The sequence below is a fragment of the Anas acuta genome, chromosome Z (genome assembly GCF_963932015.1).
Source record: "Anas acuta chromosome Z, bAnaAcu1.1, whole genome shotgun sequence".
NCBI lineage: Eukaryota > Metazoa > Chordata > Aves > Anseriformes > Anatidae > Anas > Anas acuta.
The window spans coordinates 55,802,603-55,827,965 of NC_089017.1; the positions used below are offsets into that span (position 1 = coordinate 55,802,603).

The 25,363-nt window shown below is 37.9% G+C and overlaps 1 protein-coding gene across 1 annotated transcript in view; it reads left to right on the forward strand.

The window, feature by feature from the left end:
* CAMK4 (calcium/calmodulin dependent protein kinase IV) overlaps positions 1-25,363 on the forward strand; it is a 163,897-nt gene that overhangs the window by 97,493 nt on the left and 41,041 nt on the right. The window contains exon 5 of the mRNA XM_068666747.1: positions 4,975-5,047. Coding sequence (XP_068522848.1) covers positions 4,975-5,047 — 73 coding nt within the window. The remainder of the gene's footprint in view (positions 1-4,974; positions 5,048-25,363) is intronic.

Sequence of the window (25,363 nt, forward strand, 5' to 3'; positions counted from 1 at the left end):
GACATGTTGGGATTCCCCATCTCTTTCCTCATTGATTTTTAGATCAAATGTGTTTAGTTTAACAGGACTGCATTCCTGCTTTTATTGTTTTCCACATGAGTAATACAGTTTCTGCAGAGCAAGTGTGGCCACATTCTTTTGCAGTGATACCCTATTGATTTCAGTGGCTTCATATGAATGTTGAGTAGCAAGTCATAAGGAGAAGGTCCCAACAAGAGTAAAATGCAGTGTATGGTCCTTCCAAAATATACTGCAGGCTGCAGTTGTGTGGTGAACATCTGTAGGACTTTATGCCAATGCTGATATAGACTCTGATGAAGATGTACATAATGAAAACATTGTAAGAAGCAAAGGATGCTTCACACTTCCATAGTAGAGCAACAGTATAGATGTCCAGTGTCTACACTGCAAGCTGCCTGGAAAACTAAAGGATATTGTCAGAAGCCTCACAGTACTCAGAATGAACAGAAACGTTACCAAGGCCAGGTGGGATCTGGCAAGTGCTACTGCAAGTTATTAAACATTTCAGTATGCATTCTTAATGACCATGTGGAAGCTGCCAGATTTCATCTGCCTGCTGCATAGACAAGAGTGCTAGTCACAGGAGAAAAGTTGCAGCCTTTCCCCGGGCTACCTTTTGGTTTGTGGGGCAGTATGCCACGATGGATGGTTTTGTTCTTTATCTGAGCACTGGCACCCCTAGCTACCATACAGGAGAGCAGGGGAGATACATTTGGGAAATGCTTCTCCTTATAGCAGGAGTAGGTTTTGTTTCAAATTCATTCATTCGTGCTGGGAAAGGTAAGGTTAAACCAGGTGGCATTTTAGGAGACTTGCAGCTTGATGTCCATCAGTATATACTCTGTTAGATGTGTCTGGCCAAGTACAAGTGTAAACAACTGAATTGGCATATTTCATTAAATCTGTATGTACAGGCATGGATGTGGTTCTACACAGGTAGGTATGGGAATATAAATTGTCTATAGCATTAATATGATATTTTTGCTTGCTCTAGAAAGTCATTATTGATGTGAAGTTCTGTCTTGAATTTGCTGAATGTTTGTGCCAGCAAATTTAGTGTTCTTCCAACCCAATTTTTCTTTGACTCTTAAAATGGGATTTCTGTATCCATTCTTTGCCATTCCCTTCTGCCTTCCTCCCAGTTTTTCTCTCAAACACTCTTCTGGCCTACCAGGCTCTTTCATTTGCATATCAAAGACAGGATTTAATTAGTTCCTTACCATTACCATTCTTGTTTTTCTGTCCTCTCAGTGAAGGCTTGTTTTTTTTTTATTTTTTTTTTCATGTAGGCATTTCTGAAAGATCATTCTGTAAGCTAGGTATAAATAATTGTTTAATTTCCATAATAAAAAAATAAGTCATTCCTGCAGGTTTCCTTCCCTTTACAGAAAAAAGGGCAATGAGTCAGTGTTAAGCTGCCAGCTGAAACTGAAAAATCCTTGTAAAGAAGCTTCACTAGTCTCAGGTAGCAAACTGGCACACCTACCCTTTGTCTTATGTAAACTTATCACAAGGAGGATGCAAAAAATAGATATGCAGATGATACCCCAGCTTTATTAACAGACCTAAACTACAGGAGTCTTCTTTCAGTACTATTCCTTACTGCCTAAGAGATGGTTTCAGTTTTAAAGCAGAATACCCTTAAAAATAAATTTTCATCTGTAGTATGAATAAGTATGTCTTATTTCATTTACTGCTGTTACAGAAGACTAGGCTATCTACTTGCAGGATTATCATTAATTAAGAGTAAGGTTTGTATTCTCAATCTCTCTGGGCTCTAGACTTCTGAAAAATGAGTAAGATAACTGCATGTGACATGAGGTGTAATTGGCTTGCCAGTGCATGTTACTTACATGTAACTTCAGCTGGTGAGCCATGCGCATTGCACAATAATTTTACAGTTGTCTTGAATTGCTCCCCTGAAATATGGGCCCATGCTTCATTACATCCATTTACTGTAAATTGTAAATTCACAGTGTCTTCATCTTCAGCATCTGTGTGCTTCTTCCATTGAGTGTTTAAATGTAAATAATGGAAACAATATCCTATCAATACTGATACATAGTTGTGTGAGGCAAGGAGTTCTGACCTACATGCGCTGGTCAAGGTGCCCGTCCTGAGCATCTCTTTGATCTCCCATGTTTCCAGGAGACAGGCAATTGGTAGCTACATTTTCAGCATTTGCTGGGAATTGACAGGAAGACAGGAGCTTTAATACTTCTGTGATTGTGATGATTGGAGGGAAAAAAAAAAAAAAAAAAAAAAAAAAAGGTTGCGTGGCTGCATTTAACTTTTTTTTTTTTTTAATTCTTATCTTTATCTGTTTGGAAAAGAAAGAATAGAGCAAATACTGGACTATAGACCATAAAATCAGAAAATCAGGCATTTGTTAGATGGAGAAAGGTATATTGAACTGTAACTGAATTGTCATATATTTCTCTGATTGTAAACGCCTATGTTGGAAAATCTGAGTATTTAAAATCCTGGTGCAACCTTAAAACTATCTGCCTCTGCCTCGACCATGTCCAAGCTGAGATACACAAGGTGGTCTTGCAGCTATTGGATTGTGTTGACTCCAGCTATTCCCAGGGGATGCATGCATGACCAGAACTGCAACTAAACCCTGAGAGCTTCCAGCAGCTTGGCTGGTGTACAACACATCCACAGGCCCCGTGCTTTTTGTTTGCTTGTTTTTTGTTTGTTTGTTTGTTTGTTTGTTGTTTTGTTTTGTTTTGTTTTGTTTTTTGTTTGTTTTCCCCTACAGCGCTTTGTGGAATATATTCTAAAAGCTATGGCAATTTGGAAGCAGGGGGTCAAACTAGCACAGCCCCTCTGCTGTAGCTGCAAGGACCTACCAGTAGTGGGACACTCCCACTGCCAAGCCTCAAGAACCTGGTCATTAGCAGAAGCAATGTGATCCTAAGTGCAGCAGGGAAGCACAGGCTTTCTGGTTTCATTACCTCATTAACAACTTTGAAATGTTCATAGAATCATAGAATATCCTGAGTTGTTGTTGCTGTCTGCCATGCTTTACTAAAGATTGTAAGCTTAATAAAATTATTATGCTGTGAAAGTCTTTAATACATTAAATCCTGAAGGACAAGGGCAGTGTTTTTAACATGCTTGTTGTGGGATGGTGGGAGGAGCAGGTTAGCACCCAAAACACTAGCAGGGAAGAGGGATGGTGGGATGGGAGTGAAGTCAGTGTTCTCAGAAGTGCTTACAAATGCTGAAGACAGGAAATTGCTGGCTAAACCTAAATACTTTTCATATAGATTAATAAATACTAAATTCAAAAGAAGGAGGAAGCCAAGACACTACAGGGTAACAAAGACCTAGGCAAAAGGGTCACTGGGCTCGGTTCTCTCAGTGTAACCTACCAGACAGGGATAATCCAGAGCGCCTGAGGTAGCAAGGAAGAATTGTGCTTTCAAGTGTAATGTGGCATTTGATTGCATACTTTAAAACTTGTCTAAGAGAAAAGGGTGGGATGAGTAGGGAGAAAGGAGGATACTGTTCTTGGTATAAGCAGAATCCAGTTCTGGACCCTGAGGCAGGAGGTCTTTCCAATAACTCTTGACTTCAGACATTTTAGGCTTGTTCCTCTCCAGAGTCTTGAGGTTCTTTGAGCATTGTATTCTAATGTTAGTTTGTATGCTTGCAGATCACTCGATGAAATACATGACTAGGCAGCACAGGTTCAATTTCTAGACATTATCTGTGTTTTCTTGGGCTTCAAAAACTGAATATGGTGAAAAATCAAAACTTCAGGTCAAAGATTTCATCTTTTAGGTCAAATTCTTTGAGGGAGAATTATTCTGGTTCACAAATAATGTGTGTAGTTAAATATGAAGGTAAAAAGACTGTTGGGTTTCTTGCCAAACCATTATTATGGACCGTTAATAAGTGTTAGTGGTATGTTCTTCTTTCATTAATCTCTTACATGTCCCTGTGCAAATCTGGTTCTCCTGCTGTTGAAATGAACTGTGCATTCATGTTGTGCTTTATTCCGTAATGTCAGTTTCTATTATTGCAGAACATGTGATGAAAATCCTGAGTCAGCACTCAGGCCCATGTTCTTCCAAAAGTGAAGCATGCAGTAACGCAGCAGGGCTTTAACAGGGCAGCCCAGAAAATGGCATTAACCCACACTGCAGGGAGATAATATTATTAAAGAAGAAAGTTGGGGTTTTGTTTGTTTTTCTGTAAGTGACTTGATGCAAAAGCAAAGGCAGGGGGCAGAGGAGATTTTTCAGGATGTTCAGAACACATAGTAGTTGAACTCATCAAAAGCTACATGTGGTCAGCATGTTTACAAACACAGTATTGCATGTAATTTGTACAAAATTAATATAGTATACTGGCAGTTTACATTAAGAAAAAAAAAAAAGTTTAAGTTTTAATGAAACTGCTTTTTTTTTTCCACAACAGTGTCCTGATTTTCTGCAGATTAGGTACGAAAGACAATTGTTCAGGCTGTGATACTGAGTGGATAATTTAAATTTGGTAGATTTTGACACCAATCCTTTCTTCTATACAGTTCAGATCTGTGTTGACAGGGTATGATGCTTTTTTTTAAATAAATAAACAAAGGAGGTACAGAGAGAAATGTAAATCTGAAGAAGCAGTTCTTGAAGGATGCCTAGTTTTATATGAGAGCAATTCAGATTCCATGAGTTTTAGAGAATTCCAAACCCTTTCAGCTCTATATGTATGTATTATTTCTTCTTGCTGAGTTGATATCTCAACTTCAGCTTCTCATTTAGCTGGAATCAAAGTAACCTGAATTGCAAAAGGGCTGTTTTCTATGCTTTAGAGGGCACTCCAGACTCCCAGGAGTATTTAAATTTGATTGTTGTCTAGCTCATTTTTCAAAAGAAGCTTTTGACTGCATAGTTTATTTACCTTGATGCATAATCCTGAATGCAATTTCTTTCATTGCTTTTTCTGTAGGATTGTGGAAAAGGGTTATTACAGTGAACGAGATGCTGCTGATGCTGTTAAACAAATCCTGGAGGCAGTTGCTGTGAGTATTATCTAGCCTTATATGCTTAACATCTAATTTTTCACCTGTAATGGCTCAATAAATACTTAGGTATGAAAGAAACAGAAAAGTTCACCGGAGGTAACGCACACAACTTCCTTCCTGTAATTATTTTTGTATTGATCTTTTTTTTTATGGTTGTGGCACTTTAAAGGGTAAAAAGTGGCATAGAATGGCAATCAGCAATACGTTTAATACTCTGTCATCTATTCTAGTGAAGTAAATACTCTGTCCAGTCTCAAAACCTGATCATTTTAGCCCTAAAAGTAATTTGTAATCACTGGCACTCGTGTAGCTTCCCTTTTTTTTTTTTTTTTTTTTTTTTTTTCAGAGTAATTCACAATAATTTGCTTGGAACCTTAAAGAGAGTGCATTACTTTTCCCTCAAGTTAAAAGGATAATAGATTGACTAATCATTTTAGATGGTGTAAAAAGTTATAGGAATTTGAATGAGAGATTCCTGCAGAAGATTGTCATGAAAATAGCTATGCTTCATTTCCAGTTGTTGCCTGAAGGTGACCCATCACAGTTTCTGATGTTATGCAGAAGTGATAAACAAGACTCATCACAAGAAAGTGTGGACTATAAGGAAGGTAGACAGCATAGTTTAAAACATGGCCAACCAAAAATTAATTCTCACTGTTCTTCAGATTGCACATACACATAATGACAGTAGTACTGAGAGAGAGCAGAATAAAGCATGGGCCTAGTAGATTGTCTAGTTTGTGATATAGCTTTTACCTCTGCATTTTGTATGGTTTTCAAGAATTTGAATTTTTGCACAACTATTTCATATTCTGCCACCTAGAGGAAGGTAGTAAGATTTTTGAGCAGAGAAGATGATGGCTTCTAATGGCTGCATACAGTATTTCTGCACACTATCTCTTTTTCTTTGTCACTTGTAACTCTCCCATATGATTCCACACTGTATGTTCATCAAACCAGCAATCAGATGCTGGGAAATAACTAAGAAATTAATTTCTTGACTTTCTAGTCTATATACTAGCACTGATGGCTTCCAGGGCAGATGAGAGGGACCGTGCTGGACAAGAAGAAACAGTCCAGTTGGGATATTCAGAGGATTTCAGATAAATAGAAATATGGAGGCTATTTTAACTTGTGATAATAAGATGTTAGTAAGGATGTGCCTGACAGTCCAAATTCAGGGTCAGCTGCAGGTATTTTGGGTTGTGGCATTTTGTGGTTGCCTGTAGCAGATGCTTGGGGTGAAACAGTCAGGTAGCAGAAAGACTGCAAAGATCTTGAAGCAGACATAAGCACTCAGCAGTGTGCTAATAATGCAGATGGGATGTGACTGACTTTGTCTGTATTCCTAGAGTGTGGGACTCTTCAAACAAACAAACAAACAAACAAACAAAAAACAACTGAAAAGAAACATGCAAGAGAGAGGTGGATGACAGTGTAGAGGCAGGAATTGTACAGATTGTTGGAGGAGATGCAGTGTCTCAGAGGTGCCAGGTGCTCCCCAGGATAGGACTGGGGTGATGGCTGACATCTGTGGAAGGTACCTAGTAGTGAGGAGAAGTTAATGTGTAGTCTAAATTATATATTTAAGTTTAGTGCACAACATAATCCATTTGTGTTCTTAAAATTAGGTCAGATTATTATTTTTTTGCTGACTTTTTCTTTCAGTGGGAGTGCCCCAGTTAGGTTGGTTCTCCATTAATCATCTTTTTCTGCAAAAATATGGTTATGTTTTTCTGAAAGACGGTTCAGAAGACATTTCAGCTCTTTATTTTAAAAGGCAGGAAGAAGATGAAGATCTCCAGCTTGTATGAACTGTATTAGCTTGGTTGAAATTAATGGAACAGAGATGTACAAAAGCCAAAAAGCTGGACTTTACATGAGCATGCACTAGCTCAAGTTTAGATTGTGGTACCAGATCCCTGGTTAGAAGGGTTGTATTGATTTTTGCTTTTACACCTGACACTCAATATCCATGCCAAAGCTATGAAAGATGTGGAAGTGGCTGTTCCCAAACGGGGATCTTTGCAGCCCAACTGAGATACTGTGCTAGACAGGACTGAAAACATGGCAGAATGGTGTTTGTGAGCAGAACTGGAGTTACCATTAGGATTTGTCTGGAAAATACTGCTGCAGAAGAGTAATCTTTCCCAAATAAAGGAGTATATATCAGTGGGTCATTCTCCAAAACAGATAATTACACAGTCTTCTCAACAGACCATGTCAAGTAATGTCGTGCTGACACCAGTTAAGCATTTTGGCCTCTGCAATTTAAAGAAATTGCTTCTAGCAAGAGAAGCATTTAGACATCACTTTGCTAAACTGTCTTAAAGTAGTCTGCTTGTTTTATACATCCCGAGTTAAGGGCTACTGTAACACTGTAGTAATAGATCTGTCCTCACAGTGTATCATTGACACAAGGAGGTATTATCTCTTCATTTAACAAAGGTCTTTCAGAGACACTTTGAAAGTACATAATCAAGGGTAGTGGGATTTTAAAAGCACTTAAACATTTTTATTTAGTTCCTTTTGAAATTATTAAACCCACTAGAGTTATACTGTTAAAAAAAATAATAATAAATTAAATTAAATTAAATTAAATTAAACCCCAAAGCTTCTAAGCTTATTTCCTTCTTGCAATACCTGAATACCTGAAAGCCTGTCTCTAACTGGCATACCAAGAATTACGCAGGCAGTCAGACCAGCACACAGAAAATGAATCTTAATCTTCCAGGTCACAGACCAGCATAAAGGTATCAGTTATCTGTTTTCCCAAGAACAGAGGAAGCAACAAAAACAATATTGTCAATTTTGCCCAAATACTAAAGTGTTCATTTTGCCTTTTCCACAGTTTCTCTGTATGCTGGTGATTACATATCTGATCCAATTTTCAAGGCCCATGACTGTATTGGTGGGAAGAATTTTTTTCCTCTCTGCCACACCTTCACCTTTTCAGTTATACTTCCATTGTTCTTCAAGCCAGAATACAGCCTCTTTCATAAGATAAAAGACCTTTATGAAACTAGGGCAAGCCAGTGTTCATCCCCTTAACTCTTTTGCTGTACTGTTTGGGGAGGTGTTGCTGCTATCCAACATTTCAGAACAGTGTGAATCACATTCCTGAGAGAAGATGCATATGGGGACTTTCTTTCTCTTTGCACACCATTGTCCTTCCTCTCCTTCTCAGAGGATGAGCTGAATACAGAATGGTTTTCCTGCATGCTTATTCTGGTGGCACCTTTTCTGTTTTGTGTCATAAGTGAATTTCTGCACACAGATGTCCTGAGGCCAGGTCTTCAACTACCTGACTTGCAGAATGAGCTACTGATGTTAGGGAATTCAGAGTATCTTTGAAATATAAGTCAGAAGAAGACATTTAAGCATTTTCATTGTAAAATATATTGTACTTCTTAGCTGATGAAACTTAACAAGATTACACTTTTTTTTTTTTTGAATGTGTACTTTCAGTACTCTATATTTGTCACTAAAAATAAACCATATTCCTTCTTGCCTACTTTTTATTAGTGTCAAAGTGATAGGTTTCTGCTTGAGGGTTAAATTACTTCTTTCATTATTTTTGAATTTGAAATAATTTTTAACAATGTTCTTTTTGTAATTAGGGTAGTTACAAGCATACCTTTTATATGTAATTTTGAACTCATCCAGCAGTATCTAAGTTAATTTCCCATCACATTTTATAATAGGTTGTTTTCTTCTGACTGGCCATTATCTTGTCTAGATAGGAACATTTTCCTCAAGCTATCTTTGGTACCCCCTGTATGTTTCTATTTTTTATTTCAGTTTTCTGCCTCTTCAAGCTTGTTGTATGCCTACAGTTCTATTCCATTCCTCGTCAGGTAAATTCACAGGGCGTGTGCTGAATTCTCATCTATGACTGCAGCAGCTGAGGGCACTCACACATTTGCAGCTTTGAGGGGAAAAATCTAGATCAAAGGTTACTATTTATTTCAATGAACTTTAACCTGTCCTATCCTGTATGATAGTAAAGAATCAAAAATGAACATGCAGCTTGCAATTTCATTTTACTAATGCTGAGTAACTAACTGGTGTGTCTCACAACTAGATCTTAGAGCAAACTAGGAAATGAGATCTTTAAAGAGTGTTAAAACCCAGGAGACTTGATTAAAATATCTCGGGGTTTTAGCATCAAGTGAACTTTTAAGTAATGTTTTTGCAAGTGAACGTTAGAAGAATGAGGAAGGAAAGGTTTCATATTTTTTGTGCAATCATTGAGTTAGTCCAAATTTGAGATGCAGGTGACTGATGGATTTTGGTTTGAGCCACCAGCTACAAAGGAAACTTAACCAAGGTATAAATGTCACAAAATTTGAAATTTTGAACAAGGATATTATGTCATATTGTCAATACACACATAGGTAGTAAGTTTATTGAGACAAGTAGGGAAGAAACCTGGGACTCAATTTTGTAGAAAGCAAAATCTCATCAAGTTAAATTCCACCAAAGACAATGTCAGGAATGGCTATATAGTGCATCACAGGATAAAGACCTGTGTAGAATAGTAACAAAATTTGTGAATTCTGTGTATATGAGGAGGAATCTTATGTATGCTTGTAGATATTGAAGAATATCTATGTTCTCTCTGTATATAATAATATATATATACTATATATATCTATCTTCTAATAATACATATATATCTTCTATCATATCTATTTTCTACCTCTTTAGATGATTTTGCAAAAGATTTCCTTTATAATAGAAGAGACATTTATACTTGCAAATATCTTCCCATTCCCTGATGAACCTAATACCTCACTGGTATTAGGGAATGATTTTCTGAATCTGGTCGTGGCATATGTGTTATTTGAGTTATGGTTGGCAAACAGCAGTGGTTCTGATCTCATTCAGGCTTTTTTGCTGAGGAAGAAAGAATTCTTAGTCATGTCCACAAAGGGGAAATATAACATTTTTAAAATTTTCATCATGTTTATTCAAAAGTGATATTTCTGTAACTTGAAATTTTAGTCTAGATCCAGCATGCTCTTTGAGTGTGCCGCTGTGATTAAACGGCCCAAATCTTGATACTGTAAGACAAAAGAAATTTGTTTTTTTCTGGCAGCAGTTCTGTGTTAAGGATTATGATGTTGTATCATGTTCCCTAATGGCACTATCCACTTTTGCCATTCTCCATCTAATCCACCAACAGGATCTAGAAGAAAAGCACAGAAATTGTTGGTTTTCAGATTTAACACTTGCACTCTGGCATTCTTCAGTTTGGGAAGTTTGATTGGCAACATTTTGGAAGAACAAGGAGGTGAACACTGAATTCAGATGAGAGACACTAGCTGTTGTCTATTTGGGAAAATATATAATTAAAAACACTTGCATTTGTGCTCTTTTTTAGAAAGAAAAAGGTATTCAACACACAAAAGAAAATTTATATATCACTTTTATGGTAACCAACAAAGGGCAAAATACAAGCTAGAAAGTCTAGACTATCAGTCTCTTTTATTTTTTGTCCAAATTCTTCACCCATCTCATGTCACAGAGGTGGTGTGAGTTATGTTCATCCTCAAGCCTGCCTAGGAGGTATAGCTTGCTTGCTGAACCTTCATCAAGATGTGGTGTTCACACCCATGTCTCTGAGCCATAAGTAGTTCAGAGCAGTTGGTGCCAGTGGCTGGTGGCAGTGTTCAAGAGCTGTCCTTCTCACTCTGATTCCTGTAGCAAAGCACAGCTTAGAGTGCATGTTGCCCCTTTTTAAGGGATGAAACACAGTCTCAAAGTCCTAAGTATATATTTTTTTTTTCTTACAGGAATATTAGATGTAATATCCTGGAAAAATGACTATATGAATATAATACTTTGCATGCAAGGTTTATTGCTATGTATCTGTTGCTGGGTTTTGTTTTACATTCTGTCATGTAACGTGTTGTGTGTCAAATGAGCTGCAAGTGGTGGATACACAGGATGTTATTATGGAGTGTTTTATTGTCAGATGAGGTCTGCTTAGAGCTGTAATATGCACCCTGTTGTAAACACAACACCCACTTGTTTGTAATATCATCTTCATCTTTACCAGCTACTGTGCTTCAGATTCAGCAACTGTGACTGGAAAATTCATACAAATGTACTTTTACCCAGCAGGAGTCTTTGCTCCCCAATATCCAGTCACCAAATCTTGTTCAGAGTACTTCCTAGCTCTCTAGACTAGCTTCTTTGATCTCCTAAAACTTTGGCCCTTGAAGAAAGAGGAGTAGAATATGTGCAGAACTGTACAGATCCTTGGGTTTCTTCATTGCAGCTGTTAGTATTAACTACAGGTATTTTGCATAATCCTCCCTTTCTTGGGAAAAAAAACTCTGAGATGAAAATCTTTGGGTGAACTTCCTTGGACCACATGAAAGAGAGAAGAGCCTCTTCCTGGTGGAACCATCCTCCTTTGGTGTCCTGCCACTGTGAAGAGTAAGGCAAAACACCCTTGCTGCCCTTTGCAAGTGGTATCTTCTCTTGGCTTGTTGAGGAAGGTGAAGAGTAAGACGTACTCTGGAAGACCAACTAAGTACTCAGCCTGGTATGTAAGGATGGCTTGTAGTGAGGACTCTGCAACATGCTCTTTCTCCAAAAAGCAACAGTGATTCCATCATACTGCTGGCTCCTTACCTGGTCTATTCAAGATCAACACTAGAGAAAAAGGTTTTCTGAAATAACATTTGAAGTTTAGGACTTATGCTTGCTTTACTGTGTTCAGCAGTGATGCAGTGCAGAACATAGTGGCCTTAAGTCCTGGGAACTCACCAGGGCTAGTGTAAACATGCCTGTGCGTTCAGATTTGAGCTGTTTTCCATATTTTGGGAAGGATATAAGTTGTGAAAAAAGAGGAGCAGATGGATCCAGCATAGGTCTTGTCATACTTTTTCCAAAATGTCTTCCGAGGAGAAATCCATTAGCATTTTACTGATTTGTATGGGAATCTGCATGGGAATATGTGAGGAGCTTTCTATATAACTTTCTGTATTATTAGTAGTATTTGATCCTCTTTGTGAGTTTACTATAATGCTAATGCAACTACATAGGATCCGGTGTATTTAATGGAGCACTAAATTTAAAAATTCCTACACAGTATAGGCAGTCTTTTGGCAGTTCTATTTCAGATGTTTTATGGTCAAATGAGTTTATTAAACATAACTTTAGCAAACTGACATAGAAAATTCAAATATTGTATATTTAAGCCTGGAAGTATTTCTCAAAAAAAAAAAAAAAAAAAAAAAAAAAGATAAAATGCATTTTTTTAAATGTAACTTTTTTGTTACCATTAAGAAATCTCTGTTTTTAGAAAATCTTAATGAACGGTAAGCTACTGACTTGACAGGACATGTACAAAGTTTGTTGCTGTTGGCTAGATGTAATTCATTTTACTCAACTGTGAAAGTGACACTGACTGAAGAATTACGAAAACAAATTCTTGAGTAATCCCATGCCACTCAACAGGCCAATAGCAATTGGAAATAGTGGATCCATCATGATTTCTCCCATTAGTTAAAAAATCTGTTAATTTAACAAATATGGCACCAAGTTATCACATTTGGTTACAGGGCACCCAATATATTCTAAGTCCCCTCCTTTCGTTGACCTTTTTTACTGGTAATTTGCACTTTATTTAAAGAGAAAAAAAAAAAAATACCATTCTTAATAATTACTCATTGATGCTGAAACACAGGAGAATATTGAATTTTTAATTGTGGGAAGTAGGTTAAGTGCTAAATATTTTACAGCAATTTAGCTGAATACCTGAAGAGCTACCACCTGCACATTAAAGGCAGCCATATTCATATATTTCTTTACTTCCTGTGGCAAATCGCTTCAGTTGTGATTAGTTATGATCTGCAGTGTACTTAAAGAAACATTTTTTTAAAATGTTGTTTTTGTTTACCAACTAATAATTTAAAAAAAAAAAAAAAACATATTAAGAACATCTGCATGGCTTGCCGTCGCAGACTTTGCACAAACTGTATATATGAAACTCTTTAGAATTGTGGAGAAAACAGATATGTACTTTTAGCCATTTCTAGTTAAGTGCCTAACCAGAATTATGTCTAAGTGGATAAGAGATTTGCACATGCACATGATGCACAAGCATACCATACATAAATCTAAGAGGAATTTGAAAACTATACTGACAACATCTGCTTTTTATTCAAATGAATTTACTAAAATAGCTCTAAAGCTCTAATTGCAAACTGGGTTCTGTAATCTATTAAAACATTGAAATTATTACTATTCTCTGACTTTTTTTCTTAATTGAAAGATATGTTGTTTTCTGAAAATAAAAAGTAATATAGAGTTCAAAACTTTGCCCATCTCCTGAATTAGTATTTCTCTCAGAAAACACCAATTATCTTCACTTAATCCAACTGATTTCTCTACATTCAGAGCCATAACTGCATAGTTTCATAGCTGTATTCAATAGGTAAAATATGTGAAAATGCAAGTAATACATTATTTTGTGTGGTCATAATTATTTCTAAATCCTGTTGTAATAATAGGGAAAAGAGAGCGGTCAAGTTCAACATCAGTCCTGCCAGCCAGTGATGCAGCCCACATATCTGTCTCTGCTTCCCATGAAATGGTAAGCAGAGTGGCTTCCTAAAAGTGGTTTCTTCACAGGGTTGCCTGCCTTGTTCTGTCTCGTGCAACATGCCAAATTGTCCCCTTTCTCCTGCATCCACACATATCAACTTATGAGAAGTGACCTCACTTGTGTCAACTCTCTCCCTCGGTTAAAAAAACAAAACAAAACAAAACAAAAAACAAACAACAACAACAACAAAAAACTGTTTTCTTTTGTGTTGTATCTTGTTTAGGTTCAGAACAGTGTATCTAGCACACAACTCACCTGTAACTTGTGTGACCGACTGTAGACCAAAAAGATTTCCTGTGGAATATATTCTGGAGTGTAAGCCTCCACAGTGACAGTTTTATCTACTTCTATTAAGTTAATTTTGTGGATGTGACAAAATTATACATGTATGTATACATAGATATAACCTTAAAGTTAAAGTAGATGTAATGACTGCAAACAGTGTTTCCAACAATTTTAAATTGTGGGTTACAAAGAAATGCCTGACCTGAAGACGGATATATCAGAGTTACAACTCTTAAAAAGTTTCAATGTGACATTTCTTTGTTATGAAAATTCATGCAGAGATATACTCATTGTACTACCTCATTTAACAAAATTGGGATTATCATCAGGTATTCTAAATTCTGTGTGAAGTGTGTCCTGAAGTAAAGTACAAGACAATAACTAAATGGCATCCTAATGTATCGATAGCTCACTACAAATGGTTCTACAGTGCATGGGATGTCACAGTGAGTGAGGGGAGAGAGCTTGTATAATTATAATTTTTCTATTTACAATGTTGTAGTGAAATCACAGCACAAGAAAGATAGATAAATCTGCTCATAGTGAGAAACCTATTATCACCTGTGTGCTATGATCTTGTTTGTAGCCTCTTGAAATATCATAAACATAATGGTCATTGTATCAGACTGCAGAATAAAGAGGTTCTAACAATGGTTTAAAAAGGACTTATGTAAAAGATCCTGTCTCTGACACATAATAGACCCTATGTATCAAGGCAGGATGTCAGACAGAGAGAAGGAATGAAACGAGGGGAGAGACATTTGTTTGCTCTTATAATTGCAGTTAGTGAAAGCAGGTAGAACCAATGGTTGGATTTATATCATACTGTTTTTTGGGAAAAATATAGGCATTCTCCCCTTGATTTAAAGTCTCTTGTGAGGTTTGAGGGTGCCTCCTCCCAGAGAATGGTGGTTTAACACATCATATACAGACAGGGCTCCATAGAGGCCAGGAGATAATCTCAGCCTTTGATCCCATTTGGTGACAACATCTTAACAAGGCTTCATGAGCATCCTGTGAAGACCTTTCTAGCATGTTACTGTCAAGAACAAAAAAAGCAGGTAGTTGAACTGTTAAGTTTTGTAAGAAATCTACTGAAGCACTGCCACTGCCTGGGAGAGGAAGGCATTTATGTCCTAAATACTCTCCCTCTGAAGCACGGTTAAATAACAAATGGCTTCATGCACAGGCTAATCTGTTTAGGGAGCATGGGCATTTTGAATGAGTGGATACATTTTGCTGGATTACATTCATTTGTTTCACTTGCTTGTTGTAAACAGATTTACAACTATTTTTTCTTGTCAATAATATATTTAAATATTCACATGAAAGGGAATAGAGCAGGCTTTTCTATCACACCAGCCTACTTTATCAGTACCTTGACTAAGAATTATTTTGTCAAAAATGTTTTTGGACACCTGCTTTGAGCTGTCTACAAAGCTCGTTTTGCAGCACACAGGGAAAAGAAGATTTGCAGTCAAAAGAGTCTGGCAGTGCTGCTGCCATCAGCAATAAGGAAATGAGGGTATTGTATTTGCGATTATCTCTAATAGAGGAAATGGAACAAGCACTAATGATCATGCTGCAGATCTACTGTATTACAGTTAATGTCCAGTGCATCAAAAAGTCAGGGTCATATTTGCTAGGTTATTAGCATCTTAAATTATGCTTTCATCTAAATAAGGTGTCCTTTTCTCATTTTGAAAGCAAGTGGCTAAAATATTATTTCTGAAAAATATTTTAGAATAGCTATGAAAGTGATTAGTTAGCTCTTGCTTTAATTCAAAACACACCACAAGCAAAGTGCCAAATTCTGTTTTTCCTGAGCCTGTGCCTAAAACTGATTCTTATTCAAGGAAAGTGCCATTTATGGGGAAGTCGCTGTCCAAAAACTGATTAAGGACTTGAGGATTTGGCACATTCCTGTTCATCTCAGACAGATGGGGGGAGATTTGCCTGTACCTTCATTTATAAGATAGGCTGTTGACTGTGCTGTGTGCAAGGTGCTGACCAGCCCAAAGCCCCGGGTATATCTACCCGATGAGCTACCCTGATGGCCCCGCTGGCCCCTTTTGTGAGTTTTATCTGGAACCGAGGGATTCCCATCTGCTCATCTCCTCCCAGGAGGAGACTGCCTGACACAGCAAATATGCCCTGTTACCTGACACAAAACACTTTTACCTGCCAGAATTCTTTTGTTTTTAATTACACGTAGTATGCAAACTGTCATTCAGGGACATGAGGTCTGAATACCTGTCCCTGTGAGACATAAACAGTGTACTTTTCATATCTACAATATACATTTCACAATAAACTCAGCCACTAGTGATCTGATGATACAGAAAGCGGCAAAAAGGGCTCTTGGCAGATTGCACTGCAGACTAAGGACATCCTGCCTCAGAAGTTGCCGGAGGGGAAATAGCAACTAGAAAACCACTCAGCTAGGCATCAATAGGTAGTGGAGAAATGCTAGCTGGCACTGCAGGATTGTCAGCAGCAATTGCTGCTCTTCATGCAGACCATGCAACCTTGGTGAACTGGTGCACAGAAGTACATTTGCAGAAGTCACTGCTTTGACTCCAGAAAGATTTGCTCAAGCCTAAGGAGGCCCCTTTCTTCAGCTGTCACCATTCGCATGCCTGTCGTGCCTGCAGATGTACATGGGGACAGGCTTGTCTATCCATGTCTTCTTGTTCTTGCCTCAGTAATCACAGTAAGGAGGAAAATACACTGATTGTTCAGAAGTAAAATGCAAGTGAACCTATTTAATGAGAGGCATTTGCAAAGCAATTGCTCAACAGTCCTATTACAGTCTTGTGCACTCTTGTTGCTAGTTTCATAGTACCAAACTGACCGGATAGCAGGCTCTCAGCCAAGTGGCTATTTACAAAATTACATTTTTCATTAGGTAAAAGAAACCTCTGTGCTTGTGGTTTGAAGAAAAGCTAAGAAAATACCTGTAGTCTTCAGGGGAAGCTTATGAAGTGCCAGGGAATGGCATGGGCTGAGACTGACTGTGATCACTCCTAAACAGACTCTCTATAATAATTTATCAGTTCTTGTTTCAGATAACCATTTTCATTTCCGTGGCATTGACACCATGAAAAAAAAAAAACAAAACAAAAACAAAAACAAAAAAAAAAAAAAAACACAAAACAACAAACAAACAAACAAACAAACAAAACAGTGCATTTGAATTTCCTAACTTATCTCCTGAAATGTGAGAAACTGTGGATATTTTTGAAACTATAATGAGTTTGTTTCTCTCATTTTCTTTATTTACTCTTTCATAATTGTTTTTATGTCTCTGTTTGACTGGTTTTATATGATGTTATACTGGTTTTCTCACCCATGTAAATTGCTTTTTGACTTTTGTACCTCCATTTGTAATGTGTCCCAATAGCTATCAGCAAAAGTAGGGGGTGTCTTGGGCTTAAATAACATAAACCCCTTATCTTCTGTTGAGGTTTTCCTAGACTCCTGGGTCTGGAAGATCCAAAGTTTAGCAGAGGTGAATAATGAGGATCTTGTTTTCAGGTGTCAATGCCACCTCAGGAAATATATTTATATAAGAACTAGGGTTATATAAGAACTAACTCTTTGATTCGGGTCACAGGTGTTCAGAAACACAGGCCTTCCAGATTTATCCTGTTGTAAATGAATGCAGGGCAAAGCCAGGGATGGTTAGGTTTCCAAGCACAAATTTGATTTTGTGGTGAACAGTGTTAGATGTGGGGTGATTTTCAGACACAAGCTGTTGTGCATTAGTAATAATGGGCAGAAGCTGGAGTGTAAGTAAACAGTGTATTTCATTACTGGAATGGGTTTTTCCAACTGCTGCATTCATCTCAGTCCAAGTAATAAGTAGCAATAGCAGCAAATCGGAATGTTTTTGGTTATCAAGTAAACATACAGATCTTTTTTTGCTTGGATTTTAAAATTACATTGTTGTCCTATTGTGGTCTCTCACATATGAAGGATTACCATACTTTATGGTCATACTTTATGGTAATAAAATTTGGTAATACTGGATTTTATTTTCATGTGCAAATTTCAGTAACTGTAGAGCTAGGTACCATAAAATATTATGGCTGTAAGTACATCCTTTTTCTTACACCTAACTGTGCATACTTCACTGATGTTCTTGTACTTTTCGATGTGACCTATTAATGTGTGTGTTTTCATAATGCTATAAAGAAACTTGAAGGGCATGCAATAAAAAAAAAAAAAAGAAAGAAAAAAAGGAAAAAAAGTCTCAGTTTTAGAGCCTTAAAATTATGTCTTTCCTTTAAAAATCAAAAATTAATCTAAAACTCTGTTATGATGTGGTAAGATATATTGTGGAAGACTGTTGCTAACAAAAAAGGCAACGTAGTTTTCTGCACAGATACAATACCTTAGAATAACAGCTCATGTGATAAGAATAGCTCATGAGGAAGAATAATTGAATAAACTCACAAACTATCAGCCTAACAGCTCCACATCTCTCCAAAATAAGAATGCATTTTTCCTGCAAGCATGCTTCTTTGAAGTGCTTGTAATTTGAGCAACACATGAGCATTCAAATATATATTGATTGTCTGTCTTGTGTTGCAGTCTTTCCCTTGGTGACAGGACTAAAAAGATCTCTGACTTTTTTTGTTTGTTTGTTTGTTTGTTTTGTTTGTTTGTTTGTTTTTCACTCCATTCTAGAGAGAGATGAGAGATGGGTCTCAAAGGAGTCATATTACAGCAGTTAAAATGATCTGTGGTGAAGAAGCATCTTGAGCACTGTGGCACAGCAAACAGTGGGCTGCTTTTAGTTTGTCTGTAGTGAATGCTGTGCATATGCCAGCAGCGCATGTAGACCACTGCAGCAATACTCCCACAAAAAAAAAGAAAAAGGGCTCCAGTTTTATCTAAACTCACAGTGTAGCTCCTCACACTGCCTGTAACTCCTCTGGGACAGGACATATCAGTCGTGAGGGACTAATTTTCCATTGCTTGTTCCATGGCTTAAATGTATAGATTCAGTAGCAAAACTGAGAGAAAAACTGAGAGAGAAATGTAAGAAAGATCCATCTTCTCCAGATTGTTTGAAATACATTTGGAAGGGTGTGCAATGATTCAGTGTCAAGTCAGGCATTTAATTCTTGGTGGTATGTATTTCATGTAGTATGGAATCTAATGTTCAGATACCAGTTGGTTAATGGAAAAAGTGAACGTAAGCTCAGCTCTGCAGAAGAGAACAGCATAGTTTTAGACAAAATAACAAATAAGGGAAGATATCTCTTTTTTTTTGAATGATTTATCTGGTTTCAGGAACGCATGGAAAATATTTATAATTGTGTTTTAGTAAAATGAAGAAATGTTTAAATAAGATTATAAACATATTTTCCAAACCATTGGGTATGTTAAGCATAAGAATTACATAGTTGGGTTAATATTGGTGCTGGAGCACTTGCTACTAGGACGTATAACTCCTGGGATAAATAGCTACTAGGATATGTAGCTACTAGGATTAATAGCTACTAGATAGCTAGCAAAAGGTATGTCCGTTTTGTAGCTTTTTAAAATCTGTTGTGGGACACTGGGTAGTCAAACTTGAGGACCACCTAGGTGTTGTCTGCAGCCTCCCCTCACATAGGGTGCTTTTTTGATCATGCTGTGTGGCTCACAGCCGGTGGCAGGAGAAAGGCAGAGGCGTCGCTGTGGCAGTGGGCTCTGCTCCCCATGTCACCACCTCCACACAGACGTGCAAGACGTGCCCCTGGGCTGCTCAGCCCCTGTGCTCCAGCCTGTGGGCAGCTCTCTCATGGAGCAAGTGGCAGAGACAGCTCGAGCTAGGTAGGCAGCCTCTGCAATGCAGCTAATGCTGTCTTCCCCTGCAAGCCTGTGATCGGTGAGAGCAAAAATTCATGAAATGCTGCAACCCCTCAGGCTGGGGATACTTGATATGATGTAGTTAAATTGCTACACAGAATAAGCATGTGGCTTTTTAAAAGTAAACTATTTATCTCTGATTATCTTACATCTTCATTATTGTTCTTCCTGTGCTTTTCTTCTCTTGTGACCACTTCTTTTTTTATTGTTTCATAGAATTATTTTTCAGAATGAAACATGGACCAATGTACCTAATCAGTGAACAACGCTGGTCTGGTTCCTGGCATTCTGTAAATTTTTCAGTGTTATTTATACATTTAAAATCTTACAGCTGATGTGTTTGATTTAGGCAAGGAAAAATATATTTTTTAAAATTAATAAATGAATAAAATGTGGTAGGGCACAGCTGAGCAAAAGACAAGAGGTGATTCACTGGGCTGTTGTTTTCAAACATAATCTTCCTTGGAGAGTTGGGGTTTGTTTCAGAGCCCTATCCAATATGTTGCTTACTTGGCAAGGGTCTTTGGCTGGAATCCTTCCACGCAGCTTTGGAAATGTGAGAAGAAACTACTCAGGCCACATAAGGTAGCTCTTCAAGCTTCCCTGCTGGTCTGCCCACCAGAGATCATAGGAATAAAAGCCTTCTTCATAACCCTTCCCCAAAAATCAACCAAAAGCATCCTTGACACAGTCCCTTTCAAAAGTTTCTTCTGCAGACAGAGGTGATGAAAAGAGCCTGGCAGCCCTTCAGATGGAAGGTCCCTAGGGTCCCAGAGAGCCCACAAAAGCCTACTCATGAGAAACGGTGTGAGAAGCACTGCGTACACAGATATGTGCCCATACCAGTAGTGACTGCAGACATTTCAGCCACTGGTGTTCCTGACTGAATTTCTTGTTTTCCTGCTTTTGGTTACTGCTCTTATGTTAGCACTGCAGCACTCAGGGGAGAACAGAAAAATATTGCATTTTGTGAATGTTCTGAGAGCTCTGAAATGCACTTGGAGAAGGAAGGAGGTTATCTGCCAGGTTCCATGAGATGCAGTCTTTAGTGGTGTTTTGGGGGTATTAGATACCATGTGGACCTTCTCTGTGGTTTCTCCTGTAATCCTAAACTGTGGACAGCTGTATTCATGCTTACGGGTGATTAGCAAATGCAAACAAATACAGTATGGTGGGCCATAAATGCTCTCCAGTTCCTAAATGTCTAAAGGTCCTTTCATCACACAATCCAGCACACCAGCAGAGACATGCAAAGAAATATATGTCTAAAGTGTTGGGAGTTCAAAAACCCAGCTCTGAGACCTCTCTGAATGCTATCTTTTGTACTGAAACAAAATTGATTCTACATTTTTGGCTTTTATCCATCCCTTCCACTGCAGGTATAGGCCCATAAAGCTTTTTAGATATGCATTGGAAGTAACTACATAAAACAAAAGGATAAACTGTAGCATCTTGTCATTCTGTTCAGCTGATGTTTTTATTTCCTCTTTATTTTTTTACATGCACACGTCAAAATTATTTTGGAGTAACAAAAAAGTATACAAGAGTGAAATATTCAAGCAAAATTTGTATTCCTGAAAAGCTGTTAAGTTACTTTCTTTCTGTCATGCATGACAATGTCAGCAATTATACTTAATGATAATTAGATTCAGGGACTGCTCTTTCTGTAATGACACAGGCATATGGGACCTTATAGTTGGAATGAATGACTGCTTTTCACTGTCTGGTTTCACTAAATGAGGTACAGGATCCAGAGATTAATGTGTGATGAGATAGCTCTGGAATCATCCAAGCTTTTACTCATATCTGTCCCAGGAAAATGCCACTCACAACATTTGCAACTTGTGGGGAAGGTAATTTTTATCGAAGTGGAAGACTTTGGTTACTGATTTCTGCATTTTCTATCTGATGTCAGGAGGTTCAGTCTCTCATTGCCTTCTGGCCCTAGTAATATTTGATTTGAGTCAAGGTCTGGTATCCATGTTACAGTGGACAGGGAAAAAGTTCCAACAAGTCAAGTGTTGCATGCATTGAAACTCTCCCTTACTGTTACTCAGCCTCAGGTAAAGGCTCCTTGCTACCAATGATCTTTTAGGTGTCTGGTTAAAATAATGAGGATTTAAGTAAAGTGGTAAATAAGTGGCGATAATGAGGCTTTAAAAAAGTGGTAATAATGAGGCTTTAAAGAAGGTGGTAAATAAGGCAGACATGGTATTTAGGCAAGAAGTTTCTTTGTACCACTGAACTTCTACATAGGAATGTCCTTGGCCTTACAGCCATGGCCTGAGCAAGGTAAAGGTATTTGCAGGGCACCCTGAAAGGACGATTTGTCAATGGGACCTTTCAACAGGGCAGGCAGTTCTCTGCCCACTTTAGGGGCAGAGTTCTTCTTACATATAATGTTGTCATGGTATTTGAAGATAACTTGCAGGCTATTTGTGAATGAATGTTTTGTAACTGTAAGGAAAGACACTGTGAACTTGGCTTGGCCACTCTTAACTTGTGTTCTAGCATAGGTCTTTTGTTGTATTTTCTATGTATTAGTGTAAACTTTCTTCTCTACAAGCAAGGTAGCATTACTAACAAACAATATGCCAGTGTTCCTTCTAATAAGCAGTGTGTTAAAAATTACTTTACATGCAGATTTTATTGATAACATTAGTGGCATGTTTTGCTCCTAAGACACCAAACACTTTAAGTATACAGAAATGACTTTAAGTATACCAAACTGACTTTAAGCATACAGAACATACATTTGAATTATCTTAGAAAATTGTTTAAAGATATTTATTAATTACATCATTTTTTTTATTTCAAATAAGTCATCTTCTTATACTAGAGCATTCTGCAGGTTAAACACAGCATATTTCAATCCAATATTAGAAATAAATTCCTTTAAAACATAATTTATGTTCCATTTGAGTAAGCTTCCTTACTGTGCTTCAATACAAAGAGGAAAGAAATGTGTTGGAATACAGATTTGCTTAGAAATATGACTTGAACAAGACTGGAATAAACCCAGGATCAAATCTGGGAAAGAAAAAAAAAAAAAAAGAAAAAAAAAAAAAAGCTGATTGAGACCACACTGGGTTACCCTTTCTGAGCCTGGAAAGTTTAGCCCTAAATGAGCAGGGTGTACATGCTGGGCCCCTTTTCGCAAGATCAAGGTGCCTGTCCCCAGGGGCTGCTCTGCAGTGTCCCACTGCTGGCCCTGGAACTTGTGGCCAGGTCTGTGTCCTTGGATTTGGTCCCTCCAGAAAGAGGGTCCAAGTGCTAGAAGCAGCGACCCTGCTCTCTGCCTTGCTTGGGGCAGTAGTGGTCCCTTGGAGCCCCTGTTGTGCCATGCTGGTTGATGGAAAAGAAGAAAAGAAATCATCAAACTTTCATCTTCCTAGATTTAAAATAAAGAGGAAAAAAAGTCTAGAAAATTGATAGTGCCCTCTCTATTGTTAGTGGATACAACTCATGTTTTTGCCTTGACTGGTAGAATTAACAGCATTTGTCAACCACAGGCTGTGTGAGCTTTTGTCTCTTCTCATGTAGTGAAGGTCAGAAGAAGGAATGTTTTAAAAGGATTTACAGTAGATGGCAGCACACTGAGAGTGAGTTTTAGTGTGAACTGTTCTTATGGATTTCTGCCTGAAACTCCCACTGCAATGGAAATATTTTTATACTGGATTTACCTTGAGAAGATGGTGTTCCTAACCCAAAAACAAACAAACAAAAAAATGGCCTGCAGCCATTTACAGAGAAAAAAAAAAAAAAAAAAAAAAAAGCAACAACAGTAACAACAACAACAGCAAAGCTTGGCTTCTAAAATTAAATCCTTTTAGTATTTGGTTGGTTGGTGGTTGTTTTTTTTTGTTGTTGTTTTTCAGTACTTTGCTTCTGGCATTTTGCCTGAAAAGAAGCAGTTTATCTTCAGGAAAGGACTGAGGCTCAGCATAGTCACATATTCTAATGTGCAGTCCACAGAGAAGTACATTCAGTCTTTAAGATGCGGTACATACAGCCTCAGGTGTCACATAATGATAAGCTGAAGCTACTCACACAGTCTCAAAAAAACAGAAGCTCTTTAGACTACTGTTTTTAGGTCCTGTACTGATTTTCAAAATTTTTGGTTTTGGCAAGTATTTTCCTAAAACTGCACTTTTTCCTAGGGATTGGTTTAACTCATTTTGGCATATTTAGTTCATGGCAGATAATCATACCCCCAGAATCAATCTCTGTTTTGATTTCTCGAAGGGTTATATAAAGCAATGGAAAATATTATGATCAGAGTAAGGAAATACAAACCTATATTCCCTCTGATCAACCAGCAAAAGAAAATAAAGCCCCTGCTGAAATCTTTGCACACCTTTTTCAGACATTTTTAAAAGAAAGTGGGCCAGCAGAATGCAGCTAGAGCCACTGCTTGGTACGTTCCTGGTGGGCCCAACAGCTGTTATTGTGTGACCCTTCTTTGCTTTTTTCACTACACGGACCAGCTGTGTGACTGTCAGCAAGCTGGTATCCCATTCTTCAGAGTCCATAGCTTGTCGAGCAGAGGTCTCAAAATGCCTGTAGACAACAGACATATGCAGACATAAAGTCCCTCAGCAGTAGCAGGGGCTAACCACGGGCAGCACCAGGTATGAGTGCACCTGGGAGCAATGCCAGTGTGCTTCACAGCTCTCAGTTTTGCACTGATGTTTACCTAGTTAAATGTCTGTTTGCCTTCATCTAGGGAAAGTACGTCTGTTTTAATTTTGTTTGTGTATGGTGTGCTGGTATGTATTTATACGCATGCAGTCGTACATGTAATTTCATGGTTTGTAAACTAACATTGGCTGCTTGGTAGGCACAGTAGTATTTTTGTGTGTGTGTAGAAATCAGCTTTTGCACACAGTTTATATGCATGTTGTTACAGTTCGGTGAGAAAAGCTTCCAAAGCCTGGGATGAGATAGCTTAAACACAGTGGCATTTAAGATAATTAAGTTCCCCTAAGAAATAACACCAGTAAATGTCATTTTAATGGTTGAAAACGTTGGCATTTTCATCAGTGTTATATTTCTCATCTATTTCTGCTAAATCCTGTCTTTGACAGTGTTGCCTGATAGTGTCTATTTCCTTGTTTGGAAACAGCATTGGTTTATCTGAAACTCCTCTCTCTTTGTTTAGTCATATGTGCCTAAACACAGTTACTCTCATCTCTGCAAGCTCACAGATGCTGAATGCTGACTGCTCATAACTATCAGCAGAAGCCCCAGACTTTGTGTTCACTGATTTAGCAGGAAAAAAAAAATACATGCCTGCACTGAAACATAGGTATACATTGCATAAAAGAACTGATTTTACCATGATTAGATCCCCTGTCCATGTGGGTCCTAAATGAACCACTGAAGTCTGTGGAGCAAACACAGCAGTTGAAAGTTTAGCCTCACTGACTCCACTGGTTGGAAATGAAGCATCCCGACTTCACAGGGCTGCTCCCTTTTGGAGCCTGTGGAGGATGGTTGAATGTGAAGTTCAGCCTTTTGTTTTCACCTTCTCCATGGCTCTA